Source organism: Dreissena polymorpha, chromosome 3 (genome assembly GCF_020536995.1).
Source record: "Dreissena polymorpha isolate Duluth1 chromosome 3, UMN_Dpol_1.0, whole genome shotgun sequence".
Lineage (NCBI taxonomy): Eukaryota > Metazoa > Mollusca > Bivalvia > Myida > Dreissenidae > Dreissena > Dreissena polymorpha.
This window is the reverse complement of record NC_068357.1, coordinates 103,553,905-103,579,935: the sequence shown is the minus strand read 5'-3', so window position 1 is coordinate 103,579,935 and position 26,031 is coordinate 103,553,905. Positions and strand designations below refer to the sequence as shown.

At 36.0% G+C, this 26,031-nt stretch overlaps 1 protein-coding gene and 1 long non-coding RNA gene across 3 annotated transcripts in view; one reads left to right on the top strand and one right to left on the bottom strand.

Annotated features, from left to right (window-relative positions):
* Positions 1-26,031, top strand: part of LOC127872890 (pyruvate carboxylase, mitochondrial-like) — a 154,746-nt gene that overhangs the window by 112,581 nt on the left and 16,134 nt on the right. For both annotated transcript variants that reach the window (XM_052416378.1, XM_052416377.1), the window contains exons 17-20: positions 7,980-8,095; positions 10,608-10,787; positions 14,397-14,645; positions 25,869-26,009. In XM_052416378.1, coding sequence (XP_052272338.1) covers positions 7,980-8,095; positions 10,608-10,787; positions 14,397-14,645; positions 25,869-26,009 — 686 coding nt within the window. The remainder of the gene's footprint in view (positions 1-7,979; positions 8,096-10,607; positions 10,788-14,396; positions 14,646-25,868; positions 26,010-26,031) is intronic.
* On the bottom strand, positions 835-1,824 carry LOC127872944 (uncharacterized). The gene is made up of 2 exons (XR_008045849.1): positions 1,663-1,824; positions 835-1,507 (listed from the first exon to the last, which is right to left on the bottom strand). It is a non-coding gene; the product is annotated as an uncharacterized LOC127872944 (long non-coding RNA).

Below are 26,031 nucleotides of genomic sequence, written 5' to 3'. Positions count from 1 at the left end.
TTACATTTTTATTATGCCCCCCTTCGAAGAAGAGGGGGTATATTGTTTTGCACATGTCGGTAGGTCGGTCTGTCCGTCCGTCCACCAGATGGTTTCCAGATGATAACTCAAAAACGCTTACGCCTAGGATCATGAAACTTCATAGGTACATTGATCATGACTGGCAGATGACCCCTATTGGTTTTGAGGTCTCTAGGTCAAAGGTCAAGGTCACAGTGACTCGAAATAGTAAAATGGTTTCCGGATGATAACTCAACAATACTTACGCCTAGGATCATGAAACTTCATAGGTACATTGATCATGACTGGAAGATGACCTCTATTGATTTTCAGGTCACTAGGTCATAGGTCAAGGTCACAGTGACTTGAAACAGTAAAATGGTTTCCGGATGATAACTCAAGAATGCTTACGCCTAGGATCATGAAACTTCATAAGTACATTGATCATGACTGGCAGATGACCCCTATTGATTTTCAGGTCACTAGGTCAAAGGTCAAGGTCACAGTGACAAAAAATGTAATCACACAATGGCTGCCACTACAACTGACAGCCCATATGGGGGGAATGCATGTTTTTCAAACAGCCCTTGTTGTAATTAATTGTGTTTTTTTTTTCGTATTTCCATAAGCTTCATCTTAAGTATGACATGCAAAAGCAGATCTTGCAGACTCCCATGTAACAATGCTGCTCCGTATAACAGACTTTTTAGAATGCTATTTTTACGTTACAATTTATTTTTACTACAGACCGATTTGTTGTTTACCTTGGTAAGTTGATATCATTATTTCGGATGGCTTTTCTGGACGAAATGTGGATGAATTTTTATACGCCCGTCTATGACGGGACGTATTATGGTATACCCCGCGTCCGTCCGTCCGTCCGTCTGTTAATGTCGTACGCTACGTCAAATATCCTTTGACAGATTTTCTTCAAATTTTAACACAATCTTAATATTGATAAACCCTGATCCCCTTTCGTTTTTGACGGAATTCTGAATTGTCGTTCCAGAGTTATGGGACTTTGTTCGTCAAAATTTCGTGATTTCATTGAATGTCCTACTGTAGCTATATAAAAATGTTAAAGTTGTTATAACTTTGGTATGCTTGGACCTAGAGTCTTGAAACTTGACATGAAGGTTGGCCAGAACTAGTAAGTAACCACTGGACATTTCAAGGTCATTCATTTGAAGGTCAAGGTCACTGTGACCTTGAATGTAAAAATTTTAAAGTTGTTATAACTTTGGTATGCTTGGACCTAGAGTCTTGAAACTTGACATGAAGGTTGGCCAGAACTAGTAAGTAACCCCTGGACATTTCAAGGTCATTCATTTGAAGGTCAAGGTCACTGTGACCTTGAATGTAAAAATGTTAAAGTTCTTATTTCATGTTATAACTTTGGTATGCTTGTACCTAGAGTCTTCAAACTTGAAATAAAGATTGGCCAGTACTAGAAGATGACCACTGGTCATTTCAATGTCATTCATTTGAAGGTCAAGGTCACTGTGACCTTAAATGTTAAAATGTTAAAATTGTTATAACTTTGGTATGCTTGGACATAGAGTCTTCAAACTTGACATGAAGGTTTGCAAGCACACTTAGATGACCACTGGTCATTTCAAGGTCATTCATTCTAAGGTCAAGGTCACACAAGGTCACTGTGACCTTAAATGTTAAAATGTTACAATTGTTATAACTTTGGTATGCTTGGACATAGAGTCTTCAAACTTGACATGAAGGTTTGCAAGCACACTTAGATGACCACTGGTCATTTCAAGGTCATTCATTCTAAGGTCAAGGTCACTGTGACCTTAAATGTTATTGTTGTTCATGTATCCTACCGTAGCTCAAATATCCCCCGATGGATTTTTTATACGCCCGTCTATGACGGGACGTATTATGGTATACCCCGCGTCCGTCTGTCCGTCCGTCCGTCCGTCTGTTAATGTCGTACGCTACGTCAAATATCCTTTGACAGATTTTCTTCAAATTTTAACACAATCTTAATATTGATAAACCCTGATCCCCTTTCGTTTTTGACGGAATTCTGAATTGTCGTTCCAGAGTTATGGGACTTTGTTCGTCAAAATTTCGTGATTTCATTGAATGTCCTACTGTAGCTCAAATATCCTTCGATGGATTTTTTTCAAATTTCAACACAATCTTAATATTGATAAACCCTGATCCCCTTTCGTTTTTGACGGAATTCTGAATTGTCGTTCCAGAGTTATGGGACTTTGTTCGTCAAAATTTCGTGATTTCCATGCTCATGTACTTATAAAATAAACCATGTATTCAAATACAAATAAACTGAAGTAAAAAAATGATTCAAAGGGTTATTTATTACCTTACTACTTCATTGGCGAACGACGGGCGTATCATGCGCTCATGGCGCAGCTTTTATTGTAGAATTTTGGTACCGGTATAATGAAAATCGTTTTGCAATACAATATGCGGCTTGCGTATTGCAATATATACCAATATCCCGATGATTTGTTGGGCAAGTTCAAAAATTATTCGGGTTGGTTGAAAAACATAGCCACCAGGGGGTGGGGCATTTTTCCTAATATGGCTTTAGTAAAAACTTGTTGAAACTCTAATTGTCACATTTATTGTCCAATCTTCATAACACTTGGTCAAAACATTTGTTTAAATGATATCTTGGATTGGTTCGAAAATAGTTCTGGTCTGAGGAAAAACATGGCCACCAGGGGTCGGGGAAATTTATTCTAATATGGCTATAGTAAAACCTTGTTAGCACTCTAAAAGTTACATTTATAGTTCACTCTTTATGAAACTTGGTCTGAACATTCATTCTAATGATATCTTGGAGCTTCACTGAGCAAGTCAGTTCCTTCGTATCTGAGGTGAGCGACTTTGGGCATTTCAGACCCTCTTGTTTTAATACCAGGAAAAACAATTCGGTTGTAAATCATAGTATACCTTCAAATTATGATCCGATCTTGGTGTTCATGCTTTGTCATTTTGCTTTATCTGTATTTCATGATGTGGATATGATTGGGCACATACCCTTACATCAAGGGAGTTTACCATTGAAACAACAAGATATTGCCAATAAACAAAAATATATACCAAACTATTTATATATGGTTTTGTTTAAGTTAAAATAAAATTAATATAAATCAAAGATAAAAATCTGCACAAGTAATGAATCTACCTGTAGTAAAAATCAATATGATATTATTATATGATAAAACCATGTGAGCAGACATTTACATTTTTGTCAAATGCTGCAACAAATGATCAAAATATGCACTTTCAACTACATTATCACATAATTTTGTAGTTGGTAGTGCATTTCAATATCGACTTAAAATTTTGTTTTGTCTGCTTAACATATTTTTAGTAATAAATCTTTGATCAATATTGTTTTCCTTTTTAACTTTATTATAAATAAAGCCATTTACATGAAAATTTACTTTTAGAAATTCTGACTAGAATAGCACCATTATATATTTTTTCATGAACATCATCAAATACATCAATCACATTACTCATTCATTAATGTTGTTAATAGTGTTCAAACGGGTAATTAAAAAAAAATTAACCTGCAGTGAAAAAAAATCCACCAGGGAAAAGTTTTTACACATGCTACCACTTCAGGTCACACAACATTTTGTAATAAAAGTTCATATGTTGAAAGAGTAGGTAGATTTAACTTGTGCAGAAAATTGATCTTATCATTTTAAGCATTGTTAGCTCATCTATTTTTTGAAAAAAAATTATGAGCTATTGTCATCACCTTGGCGTCGGTGTCTGCGTCAGCGTTCGGTTAAGTTTTGCGTTTAGGTCCACTTTTCTCATAAAGTATCAATGCTATTGCATTCAAACTTGGTACACTTACTTACTATCATGAGGGGACTGGGCAGGCAAAGTTAGATAACTCTGGCCTGCATTTTGACAGAAGTATGTGCCCTTGTTATGTCCCCCACTATAGTAGTGGGGGACATATTGTTTTTGCCCTGTCTGTTGGTCTGTTTGCGCCAACTAACATTTTGCAATAACTTTTGCAATATTGAAGATAGCAACTTCATATTTGGCATGCATGTGCATCTCATGGAGCTGCACATTTTGAGTGGTGAAAGGTCAAGGTCAAGGTCATCCTTCAAGGTCAGAGGTCAAATATATGTGGCCCAAATCACTTATTTTATAAATACTTTTGCAATATTGAAGATAGCAACTTTATATTTGGCATGCATGTGCATCTCATGGAGCTGCACATTTTGTGTGGTGAAAGGTCAAGGTCAAGGTCATCCTTCACAAGGTCAAGGTCATCCTTCAAAGTCAAACATCATATAGGGGGACATTGTGTTTCACAAACACATCTTGTTATTCTTAGAAAATTTAAAATTTTGGTTAAGTTTTGTGTTTAGGTCCATTTTATTCCTTAAGTATCAAAGCTATTGCTTTCATACTTGCAACACTTACTAACTATCATAAGGGGACTGTGCAGGCAAAGTTATGTAACTCTGACTGGTATTTTGACAGAATTATGTGCCCTTTTATACTTAGAAAATTGAAAATTAGGTTAAGTTTTGTGTTTAGGTCAACTTTTTTCCTAAAGTATCAAAGCTATTGCTTTCATACTTGCAATACTTACTAACTATCGTAAGGGGACTGTGCAGGCAAAGTTATGTAACTGTGACTGGCATTTTGACGGAATTATGTGCCCTTTATACTTGAAAATTTGGTTAAGTTTTGTGTTTTGGTCCACTTTACCCCTAAAGTATCATAGATATTGATTTCATACTTGGAACACTCGCAAACTATCATAAGGGGACAGTAAAGGACAAGTTGCATAACTCTGGTTGTCATTTTTACGGAATTATGGCCTTTTTTTGACTTAGTAACTTAGAATATATGGTTACATTTTGTGTTTAGATCCACTTTACTTCTAAAGTATCAAGGCTATTGCTTTTAAACTTCAAATACTTTCATGCTATCATGAGGGTACTGTACCTGGCAAGTTGAATTTTACCTTGACCTTTGAATGACCTTGACTCTCAAGGTCAAATTATTAAATTTTGCTAAAATTGCCATAACTTCTTTATTTATGATTAGATTCGATTGATACTTTGACAAAACAACTCTTACCTAACATTCCACAATAGACTCCACCCAAACCCTCCCCCAAGCCTCCCGAATCCCCCCTCAATCCCCCCCCCCAATTTTTTTTTTATAATTAAAGATCATCAAATAAATGACCACCACACCCTAACACTATACTCCCCCACCCCCCCCACCCCAAAAAAATAATTTGTATGCCTCCGGTAGGGTGGCATATAGCAGTTGAACTGTCTGTCAGTATGTCAGTCAGTCTGTCTGTCCGTCCGAAAAAAACTTTAACATTGGCCATAACTTTTTCACTTTTGAAGATAGCAACTTGATATTTGACATGCATGTGTATCTCATGGAGCTGCACATTTTGAGTGGTGAAAGGTCAAGGTCATCCTTCAAAGTCAAATGTCAAATTTATGGTGTCTGTCCGTCCGAAAACTTTAACATTGGTCATAACTTTTTCAATATTGAAGATATTTGTCATGCATGTGTATCTCATGAAGCTAAACATTTTGAGTGGTGAAAGGTGAAGGTCAAGGTCATCCTTCAAGGTCAAATTTCAAATATATGGCGTCTGTCCGTCCGAAAAATTTAAAATTGTCCTTAACTTTTTTTAATATTAAAGATAGCGACTTGATATTTGGCATGGATGTGTATCTCATGAAGCTGCACATTTTGAGTGGTGGAAGTTCAAGGTCATTCTTCATGGTCAAGGTCATCCTTCAAGGTCAAAGGTAAAAATAATAATTTCAAAGCGGCGTTGTCATGAAGCTGCACATTTTGAGTGGTGGAAGTTCAAGGTCATCCTTCAAGGTCAAAGCCATCCTTCAAGGTCAAAGGTAAAAAAAGAATATACAAAAATTCAAAGCAGCGTTATCATGAAGCTGCACATATTGAGTGGTGAAAGTTCAAGGTCAAGGTCATCCTTCAAGGTCAAGGTCATCCTTCAAGGTCAAAGGTCAAAAAATAATAATTTCAAAGCGGCGTTCTCATGAAGCTGCACATTTTGAGTGGTGTAAGTTCAAGGTCAAGGTCATTCTTCAAGGTCATCCTTCAATGTCAAAGGTAAAAAAAAAAATAATTTCAAAGCGGCATTATCATGAAGCTGCACATTTTGAGTGGTGGAAGTTCAAGGTCAAGGTCATCCTTCAAGGTCAAGGTCATCCTTCAAGGTCAAAGGTCAAAAAAGTAATAATTTCAAAGCGGCGTTCTCATGAAGCTGCACATTTTGAGTGGTGGAAGTTCAAGGTCAAGATCATCCTTTAAGGTCAAAGGTAATTTTTTTTATTTCAAAGCGGCGTTCTCATAAAGCTGCACATTTTGAGTGGTGTAAGTTCAAGGTCAATGCCATCCTTCAAGGTCAAAAGTAAAAAAAAAAAAAAAAAGCAATAGGGTCATTGTGTTTCTGACAAACACATCTCTTGTTTTTTTTAAACATGGTTAAAAAACACTCATATTTATTTTTATTATTTTATTTTTGAAATACCGTCCAACCATCCCACCCTAGAATCCCCCCCCCCCAAAAAAAAACAATAATAATTTTGTTTGCATTTTTTTTGCATTTTTGGAAAATAATGTAATAAATGACCACACCCCCACACTATACACCCCTTCACTCCACCCCTCCCTCCTTTGTGATTGAAATTGAGATAGGTCCCTACACCTTTAAAAAGAAAAATAATTGAGCGGTCTGCACCCGCAAGGCGGTGCTCTTGTTTTATTCTCAAAGTAAGAGTTGTTTTATTTTTTCTTGACAAGTTGTTTTTATACATTTCATCACCGTTCCAAGTAAATGATGTGTTAATGAGAGTATTCTTTACATGCAAAGCGAACATGTTGCTGACATGCATAATTAAATAAATCTAACTACTAGAAATAAAAACATTCTGTATAATCTGATGAAAACAGGTGAACAGTTAAATATTTAATACTCTTAAACATGTTATGAAAATTTATTTACTTTTTTATTAAATACCTGACCCGACCAAAATTTTCTGGAAAACTTGAATTTTGACCTGCCGAATCTACCCGATAAAACTAAGTCAAAACATTTGTTCTAATGATATCTTAGATGAGTTTGAAAATTGTTCAGTCTGTTAAAAAACATGGCCGACAGGGGGCGAGAAATATATTTCCTTATATGGCTATAATAAAGCCTTGTTTACACTCAAGATGTGACAAATCTAATCTTCTTGAAACTTAGTCAGAAAATTTGTTCTAATGATATCTGGGCTGAGTTTGAAAATGGTTTAAGTCTGTTGAAAAACATGGCCATCAGGGGGCGGGGCTAGTTTTCATTATATGACCATGGAGAAACCTTGTTAACACTCTAGAAATCACATTAAAGTGCAATCAAAATGAAACTTAGTAAGAACACTTGTTCTTATGACTTCTCGGTGGAGTAAAAAAAATTCTTCTGGTTTGTTTCAAAACATAAGCTGCCTGGGGACGGGGCAATTTTTCTTATATGGCTCGTGAAAACTTGTCAATGCTATATAAGCCACATTTCTTGGCCAATCTTTATGAAACTTTGGTCAGAACATTTGTCCTAATCAAATCTTGGATGAGATTGAATCAGCTGATTGTCATGTGAGCTCAAAAACTAGGTCACTAGGTCAAAATAAAAACAATAGCATGTTAATACTCTAGCAGTCACTTATTTGGTCCAATCTTTATGAATCAGCTGGTGCTTTACAGAATTTTCTAGTTCCTTTTCATAAAAAGGCCCAAGGTTCTCTTGTTTGGTTAACCTATTAAACTGTATACAAAACCCCATTTATGAATCATGAGAGGAATAGGTATAGGACAATTTAAAGGTCATGCACTGTCATTGATTGATAGAGTTTCCTCAGTAGGGACTCTTGTTTTGGTTGAAATAGTGTCAAAGCCTTGTTGTTCACCAGGTGGCCAGTACACAAACCTCCAGTTCCAAGCTTTCAGCCTTGGTCTGCAGGAACAATTTGAAGAGGTGAAGAAGATGTATGTGGAGGCCAACAAGCTGATGGGAGATATACCCAAGGTACATGTATCAATCAAGAAAGCTGATTAAACAATAATTGATTGGGCAATATTTCTGCAATTTCAAACATTGGCGTTTTTAAAATGGTTTTAAAAAGGTCGTTTCGTAAATAAGCACAGACAGCCCAAATTTAAATGCAACAAATATGTTTTAACTTACTTTTTTTGAGGTACTTATGGGAGCTTTTTGGATCACCTTTTCCGCCGTTATTTTGCATTGTCCATTGTTTGCTATTAACAGCTATCTTTAGAATACTCTGGGTTGCTGTTAGGGATTGAATATTGTATAGTAATTCTCTATCAAGTTTGTTCAAATTATGACGTGTGGGGTCAAAACGGGCCATGCCCAGGAGCCCCTAGATATTTAATAACTTAAAAAATCTTCTCTGAAACAAGAAGGGTTAGGGGTTTCATATTTGGTGTGTTACAGTATGGTGGTGTTCTAGCAAGTTTGATAAAATAATTGCCGCAGGGGTAAAATTAATCCCTTTAGGGGTTATTTATTTTCCTTCTATGAATACAGTGAAAACTTAAAAATCTTCTCTTCTGAAATTGCGATGCCAAGAAGATGTCAGTTTTCCATATCTTGCTCTAGTCATTCATATTAACTTTCTAGAAAATCAGATTTGTCCCAATGATATCTCTGTTCAAAAATTGTACCAGTCTGTTGAAAAACATAGGCTTGTTAACACTATAGAAACTTATTTTTATTTCAATCTTTATGAAACTTGGTTAGAAGATTAGATCTAATGATATCTCAGCTGAGTTCGAAAATGGTTCCGGTCCTTTGAAAAACATGGCCGCCAGGGGACAGGACAGTTTTCTTTATATGACTGCAGTGAAATCTTGTCAACACTCTAATAGTTAAATTAATAGTCTTATATTCATGAAACTTATTCAGAACAGATGTTATAATAATATCTGGGCGCAGTTTGAAAATGGTTCAGGTGCGTTGAAATAACCATGGGGCGGGGCAGTTTTCCTTGGATTGCTATAGTTGACCATGTTAATGCTCAAATCTTCATCAAACTTGGTCAGAACATTTTTCTCAATGAAGTCTCTGCTTAGGTTGAAACTGGGACATGTGAGCGCAAAAAAAATTGTCACTAGGTCAAATTTTAAAAAGCATATTTCTACTATAGAAGTTGATTACTTTGTCAAATCTTCAAAGAATATTTGTTCTTATTATATCTCAACCAAGATCAAATATAAAAATGGCCCCAAATATTAAATATTTGTTTCATAAAGAATTTTTATTATTATGCCCCCCTTCGAAGAAGAGGGTGTATATTGTTTTGCACATGTCGGTCGGTCCGTCGGTCGGTCCGTCCACCAGATGGTTTCCGGATGATAACTCAAGAACGCTTAGGCCTAAGATCATGAAACTTCATAGATAAATTGATCATGACTGGCAGATGACCCCTATTGATTTTCAGGTCACTAGGTCAAAGGTCAAGGACACAGTGACTCGAAATAGTAAAATGGTTTCCGGATAATAACTCAAGAATGCTTAGGCCTAGGATCATGAAACTTCATAGGTACATTAATCATGAATGGCAGATGACCCCTATTGATTTTCAGGTCACTAGGTCAAAGGTCAAGGTCACAGTGACTCGAAATAGTAAAATGTTTTCCGGAATGATAACTCAAGAATGCTTACGCCTAGGATCATGAAACTTCATAAGAAGATTGATCATGACTGGCAGATGACCCCTATTGATTTTCAGGTCACTAGGTCAAAGGTCAAGGTCACAGTGACTCGAAACAGTAAAATGGTTTCTGGATGATAACTCAAGAATGCTTAGGCCTAGGATCATGAAACTTCATAGGTAAATTGATCATGACTGGCAGATGACCCCTATTGATTTTCAGGTCGCTAGGTCAAAGGTCAAGGTCACAGTGACTCAAAATAGTAAAATGGTTTCCGGATGATAACTCAAGAATGCTTACGCCTAGGATCATGAAACTTCAAAGGTACATTGATCATGACTGGCAGATGACCCCTATTAATTTTCAGGTCACTAGGTCAAGGTCACAGTGAATCGAAACAGTAAAATGGTTTCCTGATGATAACTCAAGAATAATTAGGCCTAGGATCATGAAACTTCAAAGGTACATTGATCATGACTGGAAGATGACCCCTATTGATTTTCAGGTCAAAGGTCAAGGTCACAGTGACAAAAAACGTATTCACACAATGGCTGCCACTACAACTGACAGCCCATATGGGGGGCATGCATGTTTTACAAACAGCCCTTGTTTTGAACTCAAATGTGTGTATTAAAGAATATTGAAGTTCCTAAGGGCTCTCTTGATTGTTTTTCTCTGTAGGTTGAAAACTTGACTGGTTAGGGATTATTTTCCTGGTACTGATGCATTTGCTGTGTATTCTGTGGGTATAATATATATAGAGAGAGAGACAGCAAACTGTGGAACTTCATATTTATAATAATTTAAAATATAAAAAATTTCCACCATTTGAATCACTTTGAATTATGCTCAACAATATTCAGGTGACGCCATCATCCAAAGTTGTTGGGGACATGGCTCAGTTCATGGTCCAGAACAAGCTGACTGCCAAAATGGTGGAGGATCGAGCTGGAGAGTTGTCTTTCCCTGTGTCTGTCATTGAGTACTTCCAGGGCTACCTTGGAACACCCCCTGGTGGCTTCCCTGAGCCTCTACGCTCACAGGCATGTACTTAAACAATGTGTCTGTAGCATAGATGATGTAAAATGATGAAGTATAACATGGGTGCACAAATTTTATCTGTAGCATAGATGATGAAAAATGATGAAGTATAACATGGGTACACAAATTATATGTCAAACTCTTGTCATGTTACTAAAGGCTGCTAGCAGAAGCTCTATAATAATGGCTTTCAGAATGGTTGACTAAATGGGAGTGTTTCCAAGCTTGTCCAGACTGTAACTTAAAGATTTATTTCATGCTTTTATGTAATTTTTGTTGCATGAAGAATGACTAAAATAGTAATATGTTTTGGGAATGCACAATAATACCAACATTCTGGCATGATCTTAAATTTAACATTCAAAGAACAATTACTACACACAGTGGAATTGACTACACCTAGGAACAAATAAGTTTTTGTAATGTTTCAAATGGCAATTTACCAACATCAGTTACTGCTAAATTTTAAACATTGCTGGCAATTTTTTTCATTTTTCAACATAAGAATCAGGCACAGATACACACAATCCATAACTTTAAAGCTTATCTCCAGCATTGACTTAGAATTGAAACAATGTTTGCTATAAGATAAAATAAATTGAATATATTTAGAGAACAATGTCAAACGTTTTTCAGATAATATACAATAAAACACATAAATATTTTGGCTAACTTTTTTTTTGCGCATTTTTTTCAGTTTTCTGTTGTTTTTAGCTCCACTGGCCAAAGGCCAGCGGGGCTTATGTCATGGTCCTGTGTCCGTCGTGTGTGCGTCCGTGCGTTCGTCCGTGCGTGCGTGCGTTCACTTTTTCTTTAAACATCTTCTCCTAAACTACTCGTCCAAATCTGATGAAATTTCTCAGGAATGTTCCTGTGGTGAACCTCTACCAAGTTTGTTCAAATTATGCCCCTGGGGTCATATTTGACCCTGCCCTGGGGGGTCAAAAAATCGAAAATTTGCTTATATAAGGCCTATTTTGTGCAAACTTTAAAAATCTTCTTGTCCATAACTGTATGGCATAGGGCTACCAAATTTGGTATGTAATGACATCTTATAGTCCTCTACCAAGTTTGTTCAAATTAAGCCCCTGTGATCAAATTTGACCGTTCCCCATGTGTCACAAAATTGAACATATATTGGGCCCATTTTGTGCAAACTATAAAAATCTTGTCCATAACCATTGGGCCTATTTCTACCAAATTCGGTAGGTAGTGACATCTAATAGTTCTCTACTTAGTTTGTTCAAATTATGCCCCTAGGAACAAATTTGACCTTGCCCCAGGGGTCACAAAAATGAACATATGCTTAAATAAGGCCTATTTTGTGCAAACTTTAAAAATCTTCTTGTTCTTAATTATAGAGCCTAGGGCTACTAAATTTGGTATGTAGTGATATCTAATAGTCCTCTACCAAATTTGTTCAAATTATTCCCCTGGGCTCAAATTTGACCCGGCCCCGGGGGTCACAAAACTGAACATATGACGTTTACCAGTGGAGATTACTGCGGCCGTTTGTCTGTGACCAACAATAACATCAACATCTTGTAAACATGAGATAAAACCCTGTCATTTAGTGCCATTTTAGGTCAGATGGTGACTGCTTACAAAGGCATTGAAGTAAGAACATGTGTTATGAATGTTTTTCTTATAAACTGAAAAAAGTCGGGTTTTATTTAAATATGTCGAAAGTGACCATATATCCGGATGAAAATATTTTGGATGACATGTTAGTTTCATGTCTTTTTTGTAGTGTTAAAACCAGTTTAATAATATATTATTGATTTTAAAAACACAACTTCCATGAACATAATTATTTCAAGGAAAGTCAATATATGATACTGCACGGTAAACTCAAACTTTGTATCCAAGAGAAGGTATTGATATTAATGAAGTGCAATGTTCTTAACTATCGTATATGCTCCTTTTTAATAACTAATGATTCATTGTTCCATTTGTGAATCATGACTGATCATGAATTGTTGAAATGATTGTCAATTGCTCAACAATCCATATATATTTCTGACCATTTTATAATTTTCTTAATATAAGTTATGAATTGATCTTAGAAGTCAAATGTATTACTTAATTAAATACATTTATAAATATAAAGAAATAATCTTTAGATTATCATACTATTCTCAGGCCTGTTGGTCTTAGGGATGTGTGGGTTGATGAGCAATTTCTCCTTTTATCACAATTATTTCTATCCTACCTGATAATTTCCTTCATATTCCATTTTAATTCAATTGACGTCTGCAACCTCTTTCAAATTGGGAAAGTCCAAAATGTGTTGTTTGGTAAAGGGTTAAGGCATTTTGATTCCTATGGGTCTTGTGAATCTGTTTCAAATCAAATGCGTAGATTTGATCTTCAGCATCTAAAAATATGTGAAATAGAAAGAACGACAATATCTTTTGGAGAGATAAATGTACCTACGTTATAAGCAAAGGACCTGTGCAACAATTCCCGGGCTTTTTTGTCTGTTTAGTTAACACGGTAGTAACTTTTTCCATATATAAAAATGCTCACCTTTCCAACTTTAAGCGCCCAGTGGGACGAGGGATAGAAAGAGAAAGTCACATGCTTGAGTACATTTCAACCCATGCGCATTACACGTTTTTTTCGCAAAGAAAAAACAGTGGAGCGATACAGGGTCATCATGGCCCTCTTGTTTCAAATATGTTTGTGAAAAACCTCTTCTTTCATCCCTTCTTTTTTTTCTTACTCCTTACGTTTAGACATTTTCTTAAAATATATATGATCTATGTTTTTTTTATACCTAATGATAAAATATGAAATTTCTGCAGTTAAATAACAGCAGTGAAAAGAACAAGTTGTTATATTCACTGGTGAAAAGAACACATGTTCGGAACTCCTTTTTCTATTTTTAGATTATCATAAATAATTTTAATATATATATTTTCTATGATCATGAATGAATTAAAAACGACATTCCACCGAATCCAACACATTTTCTTTTTATTTTATGCTTTTTCACCGTTTATTTACATTGTAAAAGAGTTTAACTGGAGAAGTTCGCTGGTATAATGACGTCATTTAGTCACACTAATGACGTCATTTTGTGTTTTGAAATGTATTGAGGCACGCCATGGGAGAAACTCCGAGAAAGGGTTACTTTTCAGCGAAAGGGAAACGTCTGTTAATTATTTTCTTGAAAAAGGGGCATAAAAACCCCCAGAAAATTTGTTCATGTCAGTGTAAGATCTTTTGTTATTTCACTCGTGATTATAGAAAAATAATATTTTCTATGATCACTCGTGAAATAACAAACGATCTTACACTGACATGAACAAATATTCTCTACATATCTGAACTTGGGTAAAACTTAATTATTTGATAATAAAGTATTGAAAACCAAAAATAGGATTTATCATGAAACTTCATTGATTATTATTGTTTATTAGATCTTTTGTGGAATTTAATTAACTTTGCAACAAAAGTTCACATTTTGGATACGGCTAATAGAAATGTGATGCAATGAAAAACTGTTAAACTAGAGATAAATATCTAGTAAAAAACAGTGTATTATTATTATTAAAAAACAGTTCCTTTTTTTTAAATTATTTATTATTTTTGTATTACTTGAATAGATTTTACAAGGTAAGAAGACAATTGAAGGTCGCCCGGGTGAGTCTCTGAAGCCAGTAGATTTCAAAGCCCTCAAGAAGAAACTTGTTGACCAGCATGGCAAGATGGTTAGAGATGTGGATGTGATCAGTGCTGCATTATATCCCAAGGTCACAAACGAGTATCTGGAATTCAAGGATAAATATGGACCAGTTGATGCCCTCAACACTCCTCTCTTCTTGGTGGGACCCAAAGTAGCCAAAGAGTTTGAGGTTGGTTATAAATGTGAAGTTTTAGTTGTGTAATTTCTTGAAAATGGGGTGGTGTGGTATCAGGGTCACCATTATAATACTTTGAAAAATAGTAAACATTAAATAACTCAAGAGTTAATTTTGCCAGACGATCTGAGTTGCAGAACATGTTTTTGTTTAACTGCAAAAACTAATGACGTATTAACTCGGAATTAAACGATTTTCAATCGGACCTGTCTTACAAACGTCGGTCAGGTCCGACATTCCGGCACTTTTGGGAATGTCTGAATTTTGCTATTATCATAACACTGCATACCTACTTATTATTTCAAAACTTCGTTCAGCATTGCATATGGGATAGATGGGTATAAGGATGCCACTTAGTATAAATTAAAACAAAAGGGCCATGATGGGTCTCAAGTGCCTACTTGAGTTCAAGATAGAACAGTTATGGAAGATTAGGCCAGGTGATGTTGTTTTTGACTTCAAACAAACAAACAATCAGACTAAGTTTCATCGTTATTATTTCTCGATTTGGCATTTAAAGTGTTAGTAAGTTTATTGTATGATTTGACATGACACCTTATTTTCAGTACACCTTAGCAATAAGTGCTTGAGGTGAGACTATGTGATCAGTAGAGCGTCTTGTGTTCATCAGTGTTTGTTTTGAAATGTTACATTTGTATCACTCTATAATAGCCACAAGTTAGCTCACATGAGCAAAACAATTCTTATATGGCTATAGTGAAACCTTGTCACTTTTTCAGTTTTATCTTTATGAAACTTGATCTTGAATTTTTTTATAATAATAACTAAGCAGAGTTTTAAAATTGTTCCTGTCAGTTGAAAAAAAAATGGCCATTAAGGGGCGGGCACATTTCCTAATGTGGCTATAGCTAAACCTTGTTAAGACTCTTGAAGTCACATTTATATTCCAGTCATCATGAAACTTAATTAGAACATTTATTCTTATGATATTTTGGCTGATTTCAAAAATGGTTCTGGTCATGGAACAACATGGCAAATGCCAGCAGGGTTTCTTATATGGATATAATTAAACATTGTTAACACTGTAGAAGTAAAATTTTTAGTCCAATCATCATGAAATTTGCTAAGAAGATTTGTCCTAATGATATTTAGGTCCAATTTGAAAGTGGCTGTGATCTGTTGGATAACATGGGCGCCAACTTATCCATATATAGCCATAGTGAAACCTTATTATACTCCCACAAACGAAGCTTAGGGGGGTATATAATAGTGAACTTGTCTGTCATTTGGTCCGTCCATATTAAGTGTTCCCTCAAGTTGTTTTCATCCGATCTTCACCAAACTTGGTCAGATGTTGTATCTAGATGATGTCTAGATAGTCACTTAGTGCGTATTTAACATTCAGCATGTTGTCCGCTCTCTAATTCAAGTAGTTTTCATCCAATATCTTCACCAAACTTAGTCAGAAGTTTTACGCCAAGTTTGAACATGGGCCATGCCGGGCTAAAAACTAGGTCACTGGGTCACTTAGTGCGTTTTTTAACATTCAGCATGGTGTCCGCTCTCTAATTCAAGTAGTTTTCATCCAATCTTCACCAAACTTGGTCAGAAGTTTTATCTAGTTCAAGTTGTTTTCATCCGATCTTCACCAAACTTGGTCAGATGTTGTATCTAGTTCAAGTAGTTTTCTTCCGATCTTCACAACACTTGGTCAGACGTTGTATCTAGATGATATGTAGGTCAAGTTCGAACACGGGCCATGCCGGGTCAAAACTAGGTCACGGGGTCACTTAGTGCGTTTTAAACATTGAGCATGGTGTCCCCTGTTTTTTGTAAAGACAACATGCAAAATATTCTGTGTCAATGCGGCATGTGGGGGTATTCGTCACGTCCGTGACAAAGCTCTAGTTAACATTATAGAAGTTGCATGTTTTCCCAATCTTCGAGAAACTTGCTCAGAATATCTGTTCTTATTATATCTCAACTGAGTTGAAAAATATAGCTTCTAGGATGTGTTAGTAAGCTTAAGTGCAACCTTTTAATAATTGAATTGCTTCTTGTTGAGGAAAGAAAAAACGGTCTTCCAGTTTTAATGAACTGTTAGGATGCCTGATGAAGGGGTTCATAGGGAGCCTAGTAGGTGACCATAGTCTGTATCCTTTGATGGAGAGAAGATAAAGTATAATATAATAATTATGGTGATCGTTCACCTTATTTGTTTAAATCATGCCATTGGTCTTTAGATTGACCCTGCCAATAAAGAAAATTATTCCTAATATATCAGGCATTTCCCCAGGATTTTGGTCAAGCACAGCGGCAAGACATCGCGGAATGGGGGTTTATTCAAAAGGGTGCCCATTAAGCTTCCTTTTTTCTACATTTTCTTAATCACAATACAAAATTCGTAGGAGATATTAAACCACTTTTTTCTACATGTTCCTATATACAATACACACTAATTTGGAGCTATGAAAACATTAAAATTTATTTTATTGTTTATTTATTTTTCCTAAATTTATTATATTAAAGTCATATTTTATATTATAAAATAACAAGAAAAATAACAGTAGGCATTAGAACGCACTAAAAATGATTTAAAATAACACCACAATAGTTAAGTTACATTTTTTACCACACGTGTACATATATACAATTTTCACTTGGAACACCTTTTCTCTGAGGCTTCTCCTTTTACCCCCTTGCATTGTGCTTAAGCCTATTCGCAGTCTGAAATACAAACAAAATGTAAAATTATTCTGAAATTAGAATGTTAAATCTCATTGACTTAACACTAAGAGATGCTTAAGCAAAAAATCATTTTTCGTTTGTTATTATGTATATTATTGACTGTCTAGTCAAGTACCCAAGGAGCAGTACCGACTTCTGAACGCACTGATCTGCACATGTGAAGAATACACAAAGAGCACAATAAAACTAAAAATGGGTGGATTATTTTTCAAACAACTGTTTTATTTTAAAGTCTAGTGTATGTTTATATAAAATTACATTAAGATATGATTTTATATTAAAATGTTATCATCTGTAGTGTCTAATATTTGATTCAACACAATATCTGTCGGTTTTTAATAATTATTCACGTGCGATTTCATTTTGCGTTGATTTCACTACATACTTATAAAAAGTTTAGTTAAGTAAAGATATTCTTACCTCCTTTAACTTCTGTTACCCATGGACAACATTGGACAATATTGCTGCCACTGACTCGCTGTTTGAGACTTTTGGTTCGTGGGTTGGAGGGGTCAGGCTCACTAAAACGTCCTTGACACTTTCACTTATTTCACTCTCTGACAGCGACGATAATTAAAAGTACTGACAAAGAAATGTGCAATTGCAGATTTCCCAGACACAGGGACTGGTCGTATACTCGATCGTATCATTATTTCGTGCATCAAAACAAAGAAAACTTTGTTGCAGGTCTTAAGCGTTTTCCGAAAATATCGAATAAGCTATTTGATGTGAATGCATGTTATGTTGGTGCTGTTAATTTAGTCGTGTTTGAGAAAATAGTGTGAAAACATTGTAAGTTTGCAGGAAAAATCAAGTGAGACGCATGACTTCAATTAATTGTAAATATAACTTAAATAACGCTGAAATGTATACCGTGTTTTACTAAAATTATATGATTAACATGATATGAATCTTCTTAATCACGCTTTGTTTTGTTCCACTGCAAGTAATAATAAAACACATGTTATGTTCTGTTATTTAACTATCGCAACAAACAACGTTGACTGTTTATTTTGTGAATAGTCGTGTGCAATTAAAATGAAACAACAACAAAATCGAGCATACCTTTAATTGCTCTTACGTCATGTGTACCTGTAATAATCGATCATCATAGACAATTATTAGGGGATACACACCATAATTGACCCCTATAAACGACCCATAAATCGTGCTCGCGTCTTACCAAATCTATTATTATGAACATTAAACTTATAAGGATTGGTCGATGCCAGAATGCAGACAACATTCGGATCAGAGCTTGAAATGGCTTGTAAACTTTTCAAGCATCGCGACGTCATTGTCTAAAAATCAAGCGCCGCAGCGCAATGAATTTTGAAGTCCAGGCACCGAGGGCCCGCTGTGCTTTAACCGTCTGGGGAAATGCCTATATATATATATATATTATATATCAGGCTTTTCCCGAGGTGGTTTAAGCACAGCTGTGCCTGGATTTCAAAATCCATTTCGCCGCAGCGCTTGATATTCTGATCATGTTGCAGGGACGCTTTAAAATTTTACAAGCCATGGCAAGCTCTGATTTGAATGTTTTCTGCATTCTGCCAAATGACCAATCAACAAGCACGTGCTAATCAGCTGTGTGAGCATAAGGTGCTTAGAAATGACGTGAGCACGATTAACGGGTTGTTTATAGGGGGCAGTTATGGTGTCTGTCCACTAATAATAGACGAGAGTGATCAATTATTACCGGTACACATGGCGTAAGAGCAATTAAAGGTATGCCCTATTTGTTTGTTGTTTTATTTTAATTGCATACGACTATTTCAGCGTTTTTTCAAAAACAGTCACTGTTGTTTATTGCAGTAGTGTGTAATTGAAGAACAGAACATGCCTTTTAATATGACTTGCACAATGTACATCGCCAGTATAACAAAACAAACAAGGTATGATTAAGAAGATGCTTGTCACAATAATCATATAAATTCAGTAAAATACAGAATGCATTTCAGGGTAATTGAAGAAAGTTAGAATTAATTGGAGTCAAACCTCTCATTTGATTTCTCCTGCCAACTTAAAATCTTTTCACACTGTTTTCTCAATGGCGACTTAAAATTTACAGTATCAACATTTAATGCATTCATATCCAATAGTTTATTTGATATTTACAGAAAAGGCTTTATTGAGCAACACAGTTTTCTTAAGCTTTTGGGCATGACAGAATGATACGATCTAAGAAAAGACCAGTCTGTTTGGGAAATCTGCATACAGTATACCGATTTCGTGGTTGGTACTACTAATGAATTGTCGCTGTCAGAGAGTGCAATAAGTGAACGTTTCCAGGACGTTGTTAGTGATCCTGAAACCTCCTACCCACCAACCAAGCGACTCAAACAGCGAGCCAGTGGGTTCAACCATAGTTGGAAGCAAGATTGTCCATGGGTAACAGAAGTTAAAGGAAGTAAGAATATCTTTACATTACTAAACTTATTTATAGGTACGTAGGGAAAGCAACACAAAATGAAATCGCAAGTGAATAATAATTAAAAACTTTCACTGAAACAGTTTATCAGACAGATGTTATGTTGCATCAAAGATTAGACACTACAGATAATACAATTTCAATATGAAAGCATATCTTAATGTAATTTGATAAACATATAATAGACCATGAAATAGAACAGTTGTTTGAAAAATAATTCACCCTTTTGAAGGTATGATGTGCTCTTTATGCATTCGTCACACGTGTATACCAGTTCTTTCAGCAGTCAGTGGCTTCTTGACTAGACTGTCAATTATACAATAACAAACAAAAAATGCTTAAATATCTCATTGTATTACAATTGAAGCGATTTAAAATTCTAATGTCAGAGTAATTTTACAAATACATAGTTACCGTAAAAACCCAGTCATAAGTCTACCCGCTCATAAGTCGGGGGGTAAAAAATGATACGAAAATCGGAGATTTTGAATATGTCAAAGTCATAAGTCGAGTCAGAAATTGTCCGTCCACGAATTTCATAAACAGACGCCATTTTAAATGTACGGAGAGTTTTTATTCTATACATAGACCATGACGTCATCATAGCCCTGTGCGACGTAGACATAACGGACACGTGTATTATGTACTTTGTGTAATATAATCCATACGATACCTATTTAGGAAATCGAAAATAATAGATAAAAATATAGACAAGCAAATCATTATGAACCACATTAAAACAAAATCAACAACATAGGAAACCAAGACGTATATACATGTACATCGTAATTTACACAACAACGACATACGAAACACAAAACTTGCGTTCAGCATCAGTATTATTATTTGATTGCTCTGCAAATTCTATCACGCGTATTTTAAACGCATTGTCATTCGCATGGCGTTTGCGTTTTCCAGGCATTTTCGCAAATCAAATGTGTTAGTCAAATTAATAAATTATTTTAAAGTTTGCACTTAATTGTCCACGCTAGTATTAATCCACAAACTTATAATCCGATGACACATTGTGATCACTGTAATCTTTGCACTTTTTATCTATCAAAACAATTGATTACTTCTTCGGTAAAACACGTTTTTATTACAATGATTGACATAACCAATAGACCGCTAACTCCACCTTTGTTCTACATAACAGTTTAAAAGGCGGAGCTATGCACGTGCTCAAACATCATTGAACGATTACCAATGAATAACAAACTCGCGATTGGTTAAACATGTCGCTTCACAAATTAAAGGAATCTTATTTTATCGGCGAGAAGGGTGCTGCTTTATGGCTTCTTGACAGGAAGCCGCTTTCCTTTGATGACGTCAAACTGTCAATTCACACAGGTTGCCAATTATCGCTCAACTTAAAAAATGACCTGATCTTTTGTTTACGCGTTCAGTTATAAAAAACACCTGCTAACATGAAAACTTTGGATTAAATAATGAAAATAAAAACAAAGGAAATGTTGCGAACTGTGGTTATATTAATTGGTAAGTATCAGTTAAAAGACGACATTTCATGTGTCGTAAATCAACTAGTTTTTTTTATACAACAATTGCCGCGAGGATCAATGTTCGTCGAATTTCATTAATTTTTTTCGTGGTCGACCTCATAAGTCGATACTGTACTTTTAATCAAATTTTGGAGGTAAAAAATCTCGACTTATGACTGGGTTTTTACGGTAGTATTTCAGACTGCAAGAGGGCTTCAGCCCAATGAAAAGGGTAAACACAAACAAACCCATCTCGCCAGAAGTCTGCTGTCCTCAATGCTCTGGTGATATGGTCAGCATTGATGGGCCAGACAATGAGGCAGTGAACTTCGGATGCCTGGCACCAGGAGAAGCCTCGCAGAACAGTTTTTAGCTCACCTGAGCACAATGTGCTCATGGTGAGCTATTGTGATCGCCTTTTGTCGGTCGTGCGTTGTGCGTCGTCAACATTTACCTTGTTAACACTCTAAAGGTCACATTTATTGTCCAATCTTCATGAAACTTGGTTAGAACATGTGTCTCAATAATATCTTGGACGAGTTCGAAAATGGTTCCGGTTGGTTGAAAAAACATGGCTGCCAGGGGGCGTGGCAGTTTTCCTTATATGGCTATAGTAAAACCTTGTTAACACTCTAGAAGTCACATTTTTAGTCCAATCTGCATGAAACTTGGTGGGAACATGTGTCCCAATAAAATCTTGGACAAATTCAAAAATTGTTCCGGTTGGATGAAAAACATGGCCACCAGGGGGCGGGGCAGTTTTCCTAATATGGCTATAGTAAAACCTTGTTAACACTCTAGAAGTCACATTTATTGTCCAATCTTCATGAAACTTTGTCAGAACATTTGTTATAATGATATCTTGGATGAGTTTGAAAATGGTCAGGTCTGTTGAAAAACATGGCTGCCAGGGGGCGGGGCAGTTTTCCTAATATGGCTATAGTAAAACCTTGTTAACACTCTAGAAGTCACATTTTTGGTCCAATGCTCATGAAACTTGGTCAGAATATTTGTACTAATGATATCTGGGCTGAGTTCGAAAATGGTTGAGATCCGTTAAAAAAAAACATGGCTGCAAGGGGGTGTGGCATTATTCCTTATATGGCTATGTAGTAAAACCTTGTTTACACTCTAGAACTCACATTTATTATCCAATCTTTATGAAACTTGATCAGAACATGAAAATGCTACTGCTTTGTTGAAAAACATGGATGCTGGGGGCTGTTGACACTTTATAAGCCACATTTATTTGCCAATCTTCATGAGTCGGAACATTTATTCCAATGAAATCTCGGCTGAAAAAACATGTTAATACTCTTGTTATGATATCTGGGCAGAGTTAAAAATGTGTTCCAGTCTGTTGAAATCATTGCCAGAAGGGGGCGGGGCAGTTTTCCTTATATGGCTACAGTTAAACCTTGTTAACAATGTAGAATTGACATTTATTTCCAATCTTCGTGAAACTTTTGTTCTTATGATATCACAGCTGATTTCAAAAATGGTTCTGGTTCTTTGAAAAACATGGGTGTGGGTAGTTTTCTTTATATAGCTATTGTAAACCTTTTGAACACTCTAGAAGTCACATTTTAAGTGCAACATTCATGAAACTCTGTTTGAACAGAACTTGCTGTATGTGCAATATATCCAGAAATTCTTCGAAATGCCTTAAATATTCAACATATAAAATCAGGTACTATAATGCAGTGTCATTTCTTTTATTCATAAAATGTATACAACTTCATTGTGTACTGCGTTCAATTCACTTTCTGAAAAAGTCTTAATTTCTTATTCTTGCTCCTCCATTACTTATCATATCAAATTTCACTGTTTACAAATCAATAAAAAATGGTAATAAAAAACCAATGAATTTGACAAAAAGATGTTTTACAACCCTTACTTATCATTAATACTTCTCGGGTGAGCGACCAGGGTCACCATGGCCCTCTTGTTTGAAGTTAACATTGTATATCTGTACACCTGTGGTACAATATGTAACTGTATTTGCATTCTAATGCCTGCTGTTATTTGTCTTGTAATTTCATTGTATAAAATATTACTTTAATGAAATAAATTCAGGAAAAATAAAGAAGCAAATAAATTAATTTCTGTGTGTTAATATTATTGTGTATTTTGATTAAGAACATGTAGAAAAATAAATTAAAAAGTCGACCCGCAAAATTGACACCCTTCTGCAATAATCCCCATCTTGCGATGTCTTGCCACTGTGCCTGAACAAAATCCTGGGGAAATGCCTGATATATATTTTGATATTTTTTTTAATCTTATTCGACCAAAGTACAAAGCTGCCTGAAAGTTTCTTGATTTTTGGTCTGTAATATGATGTAGTTGTCATCTACAAAGTTTTCCTGGGGTAAAAACCTACCTTATTGCAGGGCTCACATTTTTATATATTTACTTCAATAGAAATATGACTTTAACAAACGGCAGTGATGCTCACCCAATTTCACATTTTGATCTTAAAGTGTTTGGTAGAGTTAACTGAGGTCCAAGATGGCTTGGATTATCCGTTCAACTGGTGATGTTGGGGAGCTATACTTCTTACTGATATGTAAAACCTATACTTGCATACCCGGTAGCTGGACATTGGTTAGTGGACAAGAAAGGAGTAATTCCCTAAGCTGATAATACTTTCTAGCAGGTATAAACGATGACATAGCAGCAGCTTTGTCTACATCACATGACTAGGGTCAACGGTTTCTTCAAGTGGTGCAAAATGTAATGGTCCTATAGACAATTTTTCAAATTATGCCCCTGACATCGTAACTTGTTACTTTCAGGGTTCACATGTTATATACAGACAAAATCTCTGAAACCAGATTGGTTTTAAATTGTGTGTGTACGATCATATAATGGTGTTTACTAGCTTACATCCATGAAGTATCACAATGTGAATTCTGCTGATTCAGTCTGGACCATTTTGGCCCTCTTTTTGTTATGCCCCCCTTCGAAGAAGAGGGGGTATATTGCTTTGCTCATGTCGGTCGGTCTGTCGGTCGGTCCACCAGGTGGTTTCCGGATGATAACTCAAGAACACTTGGGCCTAGGATCATGAAACTTCATAGGAACATTGATCATGACTCGCAGATGACCCCTATTGATTTTGAGGTCACTAGGTCAAAGGTCAAGGTCACGGTGACCTGAAATAGTAAAATGGTTTCCGGATGATAACTCAAGAACGCTTATGCCTAGAATCATGAAACTTGACATATAGATTGATCATTTGAAGAAGAGGGGGTATATTGCTTTGTTCATGTCGGTCGGTCTGTCGGTCGGTCCACCAGGTGGTTTCCAGATGATAACTCAAGAACGCTTGGGCCTAGAATCATGAAACTTCATAGGAACATTGATCATGACTCGCAGATGACCCCTATTGATTTTGAGGTCACTAGGTCAAAGGTCAAGGTCACGGTGACCCGAAATAGTAAAATGGTTTCCGGATGATAAATCAAGAACGCTTATGCCTAGAATCATGAAACTTGATAGGTAGATTGATCATGACTCACAGATGACCCAGGTCACTAGGTCAAAGGTCAAGGTCACGGTGACCCGAAATAGTAAAATGGTTTCCGGATGACAACTCAAGAATGCTTATGCCTAGAATCATGAAACTTCACAGGTAGATTGATAATGACTGGCAGATGTACTCTATTGATTTTCAGGTCACTAGGTCAAAGGTCAAGGTCACGGTGACTCGAAATAGTAAAATGGTTTCCGGATGATAACTCAAGAACGCTTATGCCTAGAATCATGAAACTTCATAGGTAGATTGGTAATGACTGGCAGATGACCCCTATTGATTTCCAGGTCACTAGGTCAAAGGTCAAGGTCACCGTGACCCGAAATAGTAAAATGGTTTTCGGATGATAACTCAAGAACGCTTATGCCTAGGATCATAAAACTTGATAGGTAGATTGATAATGACTCGCAGATGACCCCTATTGATTTTGAGGTCACTAGGTCAAAGGTCAAGGTCACGGTGACCCGAAATAGTAAAATGGTTTCCAGATGATAACTCAATAACGGTTATGCCTAGGATCATGAAACTTCATAGGTACATAGATCATGACTCGCAGATGACCCCTATTGATTTTGAGGTCACTAGGTCAAAGGTCATGGTGACCCGAAATAGTAAAATGGTTTCCGGATGATAACTCAAGAACGCTTATGCCTAGGATCATGAAACTTCATAGGTACATTGATCATGACTCGCAGATGACACCTATTGATTTTCAGGTCACTAGGTCAAAGGTCAAGGTCACAGTGACCCGAAATAGTAACATGGTTTCCGGATGATAACTGAAGAACGCTTATGCCTAGGATCATGAAACTTGATAGGTAGATTGATCAGGACTCGCAGATGACCCCTATTGATTTTCAGGTCACTAGGTCAAAGGTCAAGGTCACAGTGACAAAAAAACATATTCACACAATGGCTGTCACTACAACGTATATGGGGGGCATGCATGTTTTACAAACAGCCCTTGTTTCATTATACTTTATTTATGTTTGCTTATTTAATATGTTTTATTCTTAATATGCATTCTCCTCCAGGTTGAAATTGAGACGGGCAAGACATTGTCTATAAAGACTCTTGCTAAGGGAGACATCAACAAGGAAGGTCGCAGAGAAGTGTTCTTTGAGCTTAATGGACAGCTGAGATCTGTCTTTATTCGTGACACAGAGGCTACAAAGGTTTGTTGTTGTTTTTATGCCC